We start from the raw sequence: 12,476 nt of genomic DNA, 5'->3' as shown, positions 1-12,476 counted from the left end.
CTGGGCTGGTGTGCTCTTTTCTGGGCACCAAAATTCACACCGAACACTGAGAGCATCTGAGAAGAGGACGGCCAGGCTGTCGAGGGGGATAGAGAGGAGGATTAGTGGAAGGACCTGGATGCAGACATGCTTAGCCCAGAGAAGAGAAGACTTAGGGGGACATAATAGCTGTCCTCCAGGATCTGAAGGGCTGTCATTTGTAAGAGAGATTAGATGTGTTCTGCTTGGCCCTAGAGGGGAAGAATGAAGAGCAATGATGGGGTGGGCATGGCGGGGGAAGTAACAGCAACAGAGAATTCTGCTTTGTGTCAGTAACCTCTTCTTCACAATGATGTCTCCAAGAGGGGAAAAGGCAGCCTTTCTGAGAGACAGGGAGGGAGCTGCCTGTCTCAGGAAGTCCTCAAGCAGAAGATAGATGATCATTTGTCAGGACTGTTATGGAGGGAGTCCTGTTCAAGGACAGGTTGAACTAGGTTCAAAATTCGAGCTTCTGTGAGTCTCCAAATTTGAGCTTTTGTGATTCTATGGATAAGAATGTTTGTGTCCATGTGTATTATTTGTAGACATTTGTGTGTTGTGTGTATAGAATAAGTGGGCTGTGGTATATTTGACTACATGGTGTATGTGAGAGATTGTGTATGTGGAGTCAGACTGTGTAATTCCCCGCCCCCTACCCTTTTCAGGAGTCCAGGGCCAAGTTTTGTGGGGACTAGGGTTGTGGGTTGGACTAGGGAGAGTTGGTTAGCCCTGACTCTCCTCTCAGAGAAAAACTCAGGAGAAAAGGGCACCCATCCCTGGGGTGGGGGCTGGCCCTAGTCTTGTGGCCTAGAGCCTTTCAATGTGGAAGACATCTAGATCTCCACAGTCCTGGGTGCCCAGCAAGGAACCCAGGAGAACTAGAATGTTAGCCTTGGGCCCTGAGTCCCCCACCCAAGGATGGGATGAGAGGGTTGATTGGTTGGGGAATGGGAGAGGGATTTTCTATCTAGTTGGTGGGAGAATGAGGGGGATGGGCAGGGGAACCGGGCAGGTTCCTGAGCTGTGCTCAGGTTGAGGATAGAGGGTGGGGGAATAGGAAGGGAAATACTACTGACCAACTCCCCCCCCCCCCAACAGTCAATGAAACCTCTGAACTACTATTCTCTCCACAGGGCAGGGTGAAACTCCCCAGCCACTCAGACGTAAGATGTTGGTCTCTCACTGTCTGTCTGGCTTCCCCCTCTATATATGCCCCTTCTTCCTCTCCTTGCACCCCACCACTCCCTTCCTAAACCTCTTGCCTCTGTGATCCTGTGTTCTCCAGAGTCTCTTCCCCCACCCCCACCCCGGGTTGGGAGAGCTGGGCCCCTGTGCTGTCCCTCTGTCTGTCCGCTCTCTTTTCTGTCTGTCCGGCTGGCCGGCTTATTCATGTTGGTGGGGGGAGGAGGAGTGGATGGGCTGGAGACCGGAGGCCAGGACCCCCAGAAGCCTCCCAAGGAATGAAGACAATCCACTGGTTCTGAGCTTTCTAGGTTCTTTTCCACGCCCTTTATCAAATTAAGTCTCACAACACTTTCCCAGAGATAAGCCAGGTAGGGATTATCATCACCATTTGACAGACAAGAAACTGGAGAGAAGCTCTGAAAGATGAAAGGGATGTTGCCCAAGATCACACAGACAGTTAGTTGAAGAGTCATAAACCATAAAGGAGACCATCTAATCCAACCTCTACATTTTAGGGATAGAGAAAGATACCAAAAGTAGAAATAAAACTTGCACAAGATCACACAATGAGGGAGTGGAGGAATGGAACTAGGACCCCAGGCTTTTTCTCTTATGCCACACTGCCTCCCATGGACCACCCTACCCCCTGCCAGGGCCCTCACTTATTGTGACACCCAGGGGTTGGGATGGTGGCAGGGGTGGGGACCAAGAGGGTAAATGGAATGCTCTTCCATGAAGGTCATCAGCGTCTTCTCCTGAAATAATCACACCCATTCCTGTCCAGGGAGACAGAACCCAGGGGTCACATGAGCCCTCTCTGGAAGCCCCTTCCCAGATCCTATACTCGAGACTCCAGACAGAACAAGGAATTGGTACAATGACCAGCTTGTCTTCAGCCTCTGCCTAGCCTGGTCCTAGTAACATCTGGCCTCTTGCCTCCCCCCGGACTCTACTGTCTTTTTTTCCTTCCCTAATCTTCTTTCTTGTCTCTGACTCTTTGGGCTCTTGAGGGGAGGGATGTAATTCCTCAGCACTCTGCATTTGTTGGGGCTGGGGCTTAACGTCCCCAGATGAAGTCCTATCCTACAGACGAGGGCAGTTGCTGGAAACCTCTGTCTACGGAAGGTCCAGCCCCAGCCAAGCGCTCCTACCTAGACTGTATTGGCACCACAGGACAGGGAGCTGTCAAATTCAGCACCCCCAGGTTCTGGGAATCCCCTCAGAACGGCCTACCATGGCATCCTCTGAGTGAGAGTGAGCAGGGAAGGAGTCAAAGGTCCTGGAGTCCATCCCCAGCCATGGACCTGCCTTCACCCTTTCCTCAGGTGGCCATCTGTGCCAGCCTCCATCTTGCCTTAATGCCAGGAGGCCTCGGATTTGCCTCCCTGCCACTATAGCCCTGGGCACATTAGCCCTGGGCCCAGTGAATGGATGATGCTCTAATCAGGAGGGTGGAGTGGGACCCAGGGACATGAGACTGCAACCATATCCTTAGCCCCTTCCCTGGATATCTCTGTGTTCTGCAGGGGACCCAAATGATCTTCAATGCTGCCAAGGAGCTGGGCCAACTCTCTAAGCTCAAGGTAAGCTGGAGGATTGCGGGGGGGTGGGGGGGCAAACTTGGGCAGGTCACGTGATGGTGGTTGGGGGCAGAAGTCTTCATACTGACTTCCTCAGTTCAGGTTTCAGGCCATCCAGAGGGAGTCTGGCCTCAGGCATTAGAGGGTTCCCTCCTAGACCTCCATTTCCATTATTCTGCAACCTGCTCATAGAATATAGACTGTCAGACCCAGAAGGGCCCCAAAAACTGAGTATTTCCCCTTGGCCTCCCCCAAGAGTCCAGTGCCCATGGGCTCCTTGCTGTCAGGCCTAGACAGATAGATCAACAAGGGGCTGAACTGGGTGTCAGCTAACACAGTCCTTCAACCTTCTTCCCTTTTTGCTCTGTTCTTCTAGGACCATATGGTACGGGAAGAGGCCAAGAGCTTAACCCCCAAGCAGTGTGCTGTGGTGGAACTGGCTCTGGACACTATCAAGGTAAGTCACCACAATCGCAGGACCCCCAACTACAGGCAGAAGGAGAAAATTTGAGTTGGAAGGACCTTAGATCACAGAATGTCAGGGCTGGGAAGGCCTTGAGAACATGGAATGTCAGAGCTGGTGAGGACCCTGAGAACTCAGCATCTAGATTTACTTCAAATCAACAAACATTTATTTAAGTACATAGTCAAATCAAATCAGTAAGCATTTATTAAGTATTTACTAGATGCCAAGCACTATGCCAGGTTACTGAGAATACAAATCCAAACATTAAAAAGACAGACAAAGGAGCTAACATTCTAATGGTAGAAGACAGCATATAAAAGGAAGACAAAAGTGGGGGAGGGAAGTAGAAGGTACCCACAAGGGAACACAGTAGAGAAAGTGAAGCCAGAAGAGGAAGAAAGACATGACTGGTCTGGAAGATTTCCCTAAAATGGAGCTTCTGGGAAGAACTAGCCAATCAGAGGAAGACCTACAGAAGTGGGATGTGCTTCTAGTGTGAGATGATGGAGGAAGTCCAGAGCGTCAGGAGTGGAGCCCAGAGAAGAAGGTGCCAGATATAACACTTGGTTCTGGGGATCCAAAGAAAGATGATAATAACCAACACTTATATATCCATGATATCATTTAAACATGTGTGATATGAATTAGTATATAATACATTATATAACATGTATAACAGCATAGATATAAATAATACAACATTTGTAATATAAATTAACATGATACATCATATAACATGTAACAATATAGATAAAAATAATATAACTTATAAATTGACATAATACATTATATAACATACACAATGATAAAGATATAAATAATATAACATTTATAATATAAAGTAAAGTATGGGTATAAATAACATAACATTTATAATATAAAACATTATATAACATATAATAATATAATAATAATATAGATTTAAATGCTATAACAATTATAGTATAACTATACACGATATTATATAGCACAACAACCCTGTAAGGTAAGTACTACAGATATCAAAACCAAGATTTTACAGAAGGAGAAACAGCTCAGAGGAGTTAAGTGACTAATCTGGGGACACTGAGGCAGTATCCAAAGGTCATAATGAGGGTGAAGAATGGGTAGGGAAGGAATTGGGGAGCAAAAGAAGGTGAAAGGCTTGTGGCCACAGAGGAACATTTCACAGTTTAGGACCTTGGAGGTGGCCCGGGTTTTTGGGGGTTTTTTTGCTGGGACAATGAGGGTTAAGTGACTTGCCCAGGGTCACACAGCTAGAAAGTGTCAAGTGTCTGAGTCCGGATTTGAACTCAGGTCCTCCTGAATCCAAGGCCGGTGCTTTTATCCACATGGCCCAGGTTTCGAGTGATGGTGAGATCCAAGATATAACTACCTAGTTTATAGCTGAAGTAGAGTGGAGGTGGAAATCATAAGAATTTAGTTCAAGAAATGAAGGAATGAATGTATGAATGAGTGAATAAATGAATGAATGAAAAAGCATTTATTAAATACATGTTATATGCTGGGCGCCTAGTAAGTAGGCTCTTAAATCCTTTTTCATTACTTGCCCTCAAAGAGCTTAGATTCTAACAGTAGGAGATGACATATATAAGGGCAGTTTTCCAGGGAAGGGAATGTTAGTCTGGGAAGCCACAGGCCAGAGAGAATAAAGAAAGAGGTCATAAAGCACAGATAAAGAGAGGATGCTAAAGTACTTTGATCAAGTCTATGAATATGAAGGGGAATACCTGAAGTTGGTGGCAAGATCCATGGTCTAGCTACCTGTGTGTGTGTGTGTGTAGAGCTGAGGTGGAGTGAGGTCATGAGATCTGGGTAGACTGAAGAACAGGGGAGCATTGATGTGTATATTGATGGATTTGAGGTGGAGAGAAAGACTGAGCCAGGCACTGAAATCATTGAGAAAGGAAGAAGAATACAAAAGAGAATACGTGGGAGGCTTTAAGACATACAATGTCAAATCTGGAAGGGACCATAGAACATGACATATTAGAGCTGGAGGAGAGATTAAAGCTTATTTACTGGGGCAGCTGGGTGGCCTAGTGGATAAAGCACAGGCCCTGGATTCAAATCCGGCCTCGGACACTTGACACTGTGTGACCCTGAGCAAGTCACTTAACCCTCATTGCCCTGAATAAAAACCAAAAACATAAAACGCCACTTATTTACTGAGCTGGAAAGGAGTTTAGGACTTGAAATGTAGACTCTCGGAGATAGAAAGTACCTTGGAGAGCCTTCAACCCAACCCGGTCTTTTTTTGGACATGTATGGAGTCTTTCCCCATTACAGTGTGAGATCCTTGAGGGAAGAAATTATGCTTTTGCCTTTCTTCCTAACCCCAGGGCTTACATGGTACCTTAAGCATCCTAAGCCCTGAAAAAATGCTTGTTGATTGAGGGATATGGTAATTCAGATGTGGTAGCCGGGGCCCACTTTGCCAGTCACATTGCAAGGCAGGGACAAGGGCTGGGAACAAAACCCGGACATCCTGATGCTCCTTCCAGGAATCATCCCTCCGTACCAATCTTGGCTCCCTGGGAAAATGTGGCTTTGATGCTCCTAAACCCTGAGGGAGTCATTGAGAGCAACCCCCTGACCCACCCTCTCCTTCCACAGCAATATTTCCACGCGGGTGGCGTGGGGCTCAAGAAGACCTTCTTAGAAAAGAGCCCGGACTTGCAGTCCCTCCGTTATGCCCTGTCTCTCTACACGCAGGCCACAGACCTGCTCATCAAAACTTTTGTCCAGACCCAGTCAGCTCAGGGTAAGGTTTGCCCACCTCCTTCCCTTGCCCACAGCTGGGCTTAGTATGGGGGGTGGAGGGAGGTTCATGCCAGGTGCCCAAGCCTAGGCATGGGGAACACAGAGAACCAGCTCGGGTGCCCCGCAGTCCATTCCTATAACCACTGGCAGCTGTGTTCTTCTTTCACCCTCAAGGTCTCTGTTCCAGGAGGGGGACATAGAATGGGGGTGGGGGAAGAAAGGAACAGCATTGGATGAGGCTTGGTAAGAGCCTCTATGATACCACAAGGGAAAGGACAAGGTCCACAGGATATTAGTACAAGGTTCAGAGGTCACAGGAACAGAATCTTAGAGTTGAACATTGGAGATAGAGGAAGTTGGACTGTCACTGCTGGGTGGGGATGGGGAGGCCACCCCAAATGAAGCTCTTCCATGCCAAGCCCTATTGCCAGGAAGCAGGGATTCCCATATCCCTTGGCTTGGGTTGGGGATAGGGGAGGGTGAGGAAGGCTAATATCTCTGGCCTCCTCTCCTTTTTGGATCTCTCTTGGCCCCTTCCTGGCTCAGTGCCTGGGGCTGAGGTGACTGGGTGGCGGGAAAGGGGGGAAGTGTCTGCCCATGGAAGAGGCCCCAAGCTGTCTCACAGAGCTTCTACACCCCCATGGTCAACTATAGGGCTGGTGGAAGGTAGGTCCATGTGGGTGGGGAACCTGAGCAGACCCTTTGCTTCTTTTCTGAGCTGGATCACTGACTCTTGGGGAGGGGGGTATCCCTGTTCAAAGTGCCATTTTCCCATACCAGAAATCCATTAAAAAAGAACCTTTGAGGGGGTGGGGTATGTGAGAGCAGGGTGGGACCTTGGATTGGTCTTCTAAAGTGGTCCTTGTCAAGTGCGACTATTCCTCACTCCTGTACAGAGATCTCTGAGGAGATTGGGCATGGCTGGGAGTGGGGCAGATAGAGGCTAAATAGGAAAGATGTCTTGATTTTCCCGTGACTTAGCCCAATCCTGGACTGTACAAGGCCATTCCCTGTAACTTAGAAACCAGGGAGGAGTGTTTGAGATGCCCTTCACAAGTCCCCAGGAGACCTTAGATTTGGGGGAAGGGGTATCTGGAAACACAAGGAAAGTTACCCACCCAACCCGAGCCAGCTGAGAGGAGTAGGGCTGGGGGCCATAGACTTTCCCCCCTCCTCTGCCTACTACTCTAATGCTCTGACCTAATTCTTGCCCCTTACAGCCCCAGGGGCCAGTCTGTCTCGTCTATCTATCTGTCTGTCTGTTGGGAGCTGATGTTTCTCTCTTTCTTGTTTTTTCCTTCCTTTCAACTCCCAACCCTCTCCTCACTCTCCCCCTCTCCCTCTACAACATTCTTGTTCTCTCCCTGTCTCTCTCCTTGTCTTTCCTCTCCTCATCTCTTGGGTTTCTTTCTGTCCATCAATCTTTGTCTCTGTTCTTTTGTGGGTCTCATTGACTTTCTCACTTTCCTTCTGTGTCTCTCTGTCTCCGCTGTTTTTTCTCTATTATTTCTCTGCCTGTCTCTAATTGTTTATCTCTGGTTTCTCTGCCTCTCTGTCTCCCTCATTGTCTTTGTTTCCCTGTCTCTTTCTGTCTTTATCTTTTCCCTCTCTCTGTGTCTCTCCTTTCGCCCTTTACTAGTTCATGGTGGAAAAGGTATTAGGTTTACTCTTAGTGAAGAAATTTATCCTGAGAAGGGTACGTCTCTTTGCCCGCCTGCCCGTCCCTGGTACCCTCTCCCTGCACTCTCGGTGCCCTGGTCGCTGCCCCTCACTCCCTGAAGCACTCCCCCAATGCCCCAGCTAGTAAAAGGCCCCGTCCTTTGCTCCCTCCCTCTGTCCCACTGGCTGGCCTGGTGGCTGAGCCAGGCCTGCTATGCTCATACCCACTGGGGTATACCGTGGCCATGCCAGCCCCAACTTCCCCCTCTCCACCATGGGGCCAGGGACTTAGGATCTGAGCTGGGGGACAGGAGGGTTGGGGAATGGGAGGGCACAGCAAGTTGCTGGTTCCAAAGGGGAGGGTAGGAAAGAACAGTAGGCTCTGGGCCAAAAGATAACACCATTACCCCCTCAGCAGCCTGGCCCAGGAACCACTGGGAATAAATTATTGGGCCTAAGAACCCAAATTTTCTAAAATGTGTACAAGCATTTTTTTTTTCCTAGACTAAAACGACCCTAGTTAGAATCATAGAATTCTGGATCTAGGAGAAACATGAAAGACAATCTAGTTGAATCTTCCCATTGCACAGAGGAGGAAACTTAGATGTAGGAAAGGGGGGAGGGAGGAGGGGGAAGTTGAGGGAGAAGAGTCCAATTTCTCTCAAAGGGGATCCCAGATTCTGTTATCTTGATCTGAATTTTAGGTCCTCATTCTCCTGAATTGATTCTTTGGTCCTGTCCTTCCTTGGACCAATTCAACTCTCTCCTAAGCTAGATCCTTGTGGTTCTCAGCTAGATTACATTTTTCCAGATCCCAACTCTCTCAGTGTAGATCCTAGCCTACCCACTACCTCATTTGGTACACACCTCAGATCCCTAGTAGCCAGGTCCAGTGGGACCCAAGGTCTTCTGAAGAAAGGAAGGAGCCTTTTCCCATCATTTCTTTGAACCAGGCCCTAAATATGGGAGCAGGGGCAGCTTGGAAAGGCCCTTCCCCTTGGAGCCAGCAAAACAGGGTGGGCCTCAGGCTCTGACTCCCCCAATCCCATGGTGGGGGGCCCAGCACTTTTCTCTCCCTTTTTCTCCTTAGCCTTGGGGGCCTGGCCCTGCCCGATGTGTGACCTACCCTCCAATCCTTCCTTCTTGCCTTCTCCACCCCTCACCCTTGAAATCCCTTGGGTCTGGTTTGACGCTTGCATAAAAAGCATCGGATTCCAGAGGGGAGGGAGATGAAGCTGAGCATGTGACTTGTTGGGAGTGGGGGGAGGGGCTCAGTGTCTGAGCCCCCAGGGCAGGGGACCCATGGACTCCCCCCCCCCACCCCAGCCTGGATCAACTTCTCTTTAGCCCCCAGCCAAGCTGGCCTGGTATGGTTCGCTTGGAATAAACAATTCCCATCTCATCCCCTTCGCAGCCACCACCTCCTCCAGTCTCACCCACCTGCTGCATGTCCCATCTGGCAAGCCTGCCCTCATGGGGGATGGGGAGCTGCCTGCAGTGTGGTGGGGGGCAGGGAAGGGGGGAAGGTGGGCAGAGTGGGAGATGAACTGGGGCCTGGACTGCTGGCGGCAACAGGTCCCACTTTTGGGTGGTCACTGGTCCCACTTTGAAGGTAGGTCCTGATCCCTGCTTTCCCTCAAGGCCACATTGAGATTCAGCAAGGAAATGATGCAGAGGAATCCAGGGGCCAGTACTACAGTCTAGATTGAGAGAGGTGATAGTCACTCTATCTGTCCTCTAGACAGACCTCATTGGAATATCATGTTTGGGGAACCACACTTTAGGAAGGATATAGACATACCAGAGCAACTACAGAGTAGGCAGAGCCCAGGACTGATGGGTCCTGGGGATCATTTTACTGGGGGGAGGTGCAGCTAGGTGGCACAGTGGATAAAGCACCCGCCCTGGATTCAGGAGGACCTGAATTCAAATCTGGCCTCAGACACTTGACACTCAGCTGTGTGACCCTGGGCAAGTCACTTAACCCTCATTGCCCCACACCAAAAAAAAAAAAAAAAAAGCCAACAGAAGACTTAGGAGGAACATGGTAGCTGTCCTCAAGTATGTGAAGGTCTATTAGGAACAGGAAGAATTTGTCTCTTTCTTTCCATTCCCCAAAGCCAAGAAGAACTAGGAGCAATGAGTGAAAGCCACAGAGCTCACCCAATGTAAGGAAGAATTTCCTAATCATCAGAGCAAACTAACAATGGAGGCATCCTTCTGGGATGCCTCCTAGGTAGTGAGTTCCTTTTTATTGGAGGTGTTCAAGTGGGGGATAGATGACCACAGGTCAGGGACATTGTTGAGAAGGTTCCTGATCAGGCAGGAGTTAGAATCGCCTTCTGTGGTCCCTTCCAGCTGTGATGTTCTATATGGTACCATGGATATTAGTTCATAACAGATTCCATGTGAACCATAAACACAGGGGGGCACAAGGACTAGGGCTTAACTCACATCGCTGCTTAGGATGGACAAAAGAGTGTTCTGGCTGGGGACCACATCAGTGCTGTGGCCACTGGCCCAAGGCCGGCCTTTCACTATTAAGCTTGTGTTCAGTGATTTACTTAAAGGTGAGAAGACCTTGAAGGGCCCAGCCAAGCTATTTGCCAAAAGATGGATTGGACCACCAGACATCAAAGAGCCAGAACAACTGCCCAGCAGAGCAGATAGGCACTTCAGCCAGTTAGTGATCCACTTCTTTTTTTCCTGTTTTAAGTTTTTACATTACATTATAAATATTTACAAGTTACTTTGTGTGAGGTCTCTTATAACTAATAATAGAGTAGCCTCATCTGAAAGGGCAGAGAACATTTCATATCTGTAGCCCACCTCTCTACCTTAATGTTTTTTACTCTTTTCTCTCCCTCCCCCTGCATTGGGAAAAAAGAGAGAGAAATACAAATTTCTTGTAATAAATATGTATAGTTAAGCAAAACAAATTCCCTCAATAGCTGTGTGTGTGTGTGTGTGTGTGTGTGTGTGTGTGTGTGTTTCATTCTCTACCCTAAATGTATCTGGCTGTGTGAGTCTAGGCAAGTCGCTTAACCCTGCTTGCCTCAATTTCCTCATCTGTAAAATTAACTGGAGAAGGAAATGGCAAACTACTCCAGTATCTTTACCAAGAAAACCCCAAATGGGGTCACAAAGACTCAGACAAAACTAAAAAAGGGGGGATAATAATAGCATCTATCTCACAGGACCATTGTAAGGATCAACTGAGATACTGACAAAGTATTTTGCAAACTTTAAAATACCATATAAAATGTTTACTATTGTTAGCTAGAACAGTTGACATTTATATTCTGCTTTAAGATGTATAAAGCACTTTATACACACACACACGCATATATATATATACATATATATGTAATATTTCCAAGAACTTTTTTTGTGGGGCAATGAGGGTTAAGTGACTTGCCCAGAGTCACACAGCTAGTAAGTGTCAAGTGTCTGAAGCAGATTTGAACTCAGGTCCTCCTGAATCCAGGGCCGGTGCTTTATCCATTGCACTACCTAGCTGCCCCCTATTTCCAAGAACTTTTTGAAAATTATCCAGGGGCTTTAGTGGACCACATGCTCAATGAGACAAATGGGATGTGGATGTGAGTCAACAGTGTGATATAGCAGTCAAAAAGACTTACTTGGTCTCAGTCTGCTTTAAGAGACCCACAGCTTCCAGGAATCAGGAGGTGATAGGTCCTTCACACTCTGCCCTGGTCAGAGTATATCTGGAGTACCATGTTCATTCAGCTCATGATGCCACAGTTCAGGAAAGACATTGATAAGCCAGAGAATGTCTAGAGAAAGGCAAGTAGGAATAGTGAAGAAAGGTTGAGGGCAGGTAGGTGGTGCAGTAGATAAAGCACCAGCCCTGGATTCAGGAAGACCTGAGTTCAAATATGGCCTCAGACACTTGACACTTACTAGCTGTGTGACCCTGGGCAAGTCACTTAACCCTAATTGCCCTGCCAAAAAAAAGGTTGAAAGAGCTGAGGCTGTGTAGCTTGGAGAAGAGAAGACAGGGAGAGATGTTGGGGCTGTGTTCACATTCTCAAAGGGCTGTCATGTGGAAGACAGATTAAATGCCCTTTGCTGGACCCCAGAGATCAGAATTAAGAGCAACAGGTGGGTGTTGGAAAAAAAACAAAAGTGAGATTGATGTAAGGGAGCAGAGGAGGAAACTATAATAATTAGAATTCTCTAAAACTAGGACAGGCTGCATTAGGAGATAGTAAGTTCAACAATACAGTTTAGCAAGCATTTACTGAGCATCTACTGGGGGCCAGACTCTGCTGGGTGCTAGGGGGACAATGGCAACCGCTCCTGCTCTCAAGGAGCTTACAATCTATTGGACCTAAGGACCACTGTCTCTTCAAAGACTTCTTTTAATGGTGGGTAATGGAAATGTTCTGAGCAAAGTAGGAAAAGGAGTAACAACCGTTTAAAATAAGAGCCACAGTCTCTCAATGTTGTCCCTCAATGGAAGTTTCCATGAAGAGGCTGAATGACTACTTGTTGGGCAAGCTGTAGTGAGAATTTTTCCCCCAGTACTCATCAAGCTAATATACTTCAAATGTCCCTCCAAACTCTGAAATGTTGTGGTCTCATTTAAACAAACCTGGGAGGCACAGGTATGGTTGTCCCACTTGCTGATGGAGAAACTGAGGCTTAGTGAAGTTAAGCTAATGGTTAATGGTTGTTCAGTAAGTATCGGAAGTAGAGTTTGAAGAAGGGGTTAGAGCTAGAGCTGCCTTCCCGACTCTAAGTTCATCATTCTCTCTTATCCAAGGTTCCTAGCTTCCTGC

The 12,476-nt window shown here is 47.8% G+C and overlaps 1 protein-coding gene across 8 annotated transcripts in view; it reads left to right on the top strand.

The window, feature by feature from the left end:
* UNC13A (unc-13 homolog A) overlaps positions 1-12,476 on the top strand; it is a 96,766-nt gene that overhangs the window by 78,019 nt on the left and 6,271 nt on the right. For 5 of the 8 annotated variants that reach the window (XM_044003432.1, XM_044003445.1, XM_044003429.1 and 2 more), the window contains 5 exons: positions 1,152-1,181; positions 2,730-2,786; positions 3,160-3,240; positions 5,866-6,013; positions 7,652-7,708. In XM_044003432.1, the coding sequence (XP_043859367.1) occupies positions 1,152-1,181; positions 2,730-2,786; positions 3,160-3,240; positions 5,866-6,013; positions 7,652-7,708 (373 nt within the window). The remainder of the gene's footprint in view (positions 1-1,151; positions 1,182-2,729; positions 2,787-3,159; positions 3,241-5,865; positions 6,014-7,651; positions 7,709-12,476) is intronic. The other 3 variants (XM_044003452.1, XM_044003438.1, XM_044003443.1) reach the window with 2 other exon arrangements.

Source organism: Dromiciops gliroides, chromosome 1 (assembly GCF_019393635.1).
Source record: "Dromiciops gliroides isolate mDroGli1 chromosome 1, mDroGli1.pri, whole genome shotgun sequence".
In the NCBI taxonomy this organism is placed as follows: domain Eukaryota; kingdom Metazoa; phylum Chordata; class Mammalia; order Microbiotheria; family Microbiotheriidae; genus Dromiciops; species Dromiciops gliroides.
The sequence above is the reverse complement of the archived record's forward strand: the minus strand, read 5'-3'. Positions and strand labels throughout refer to the sequence as shown.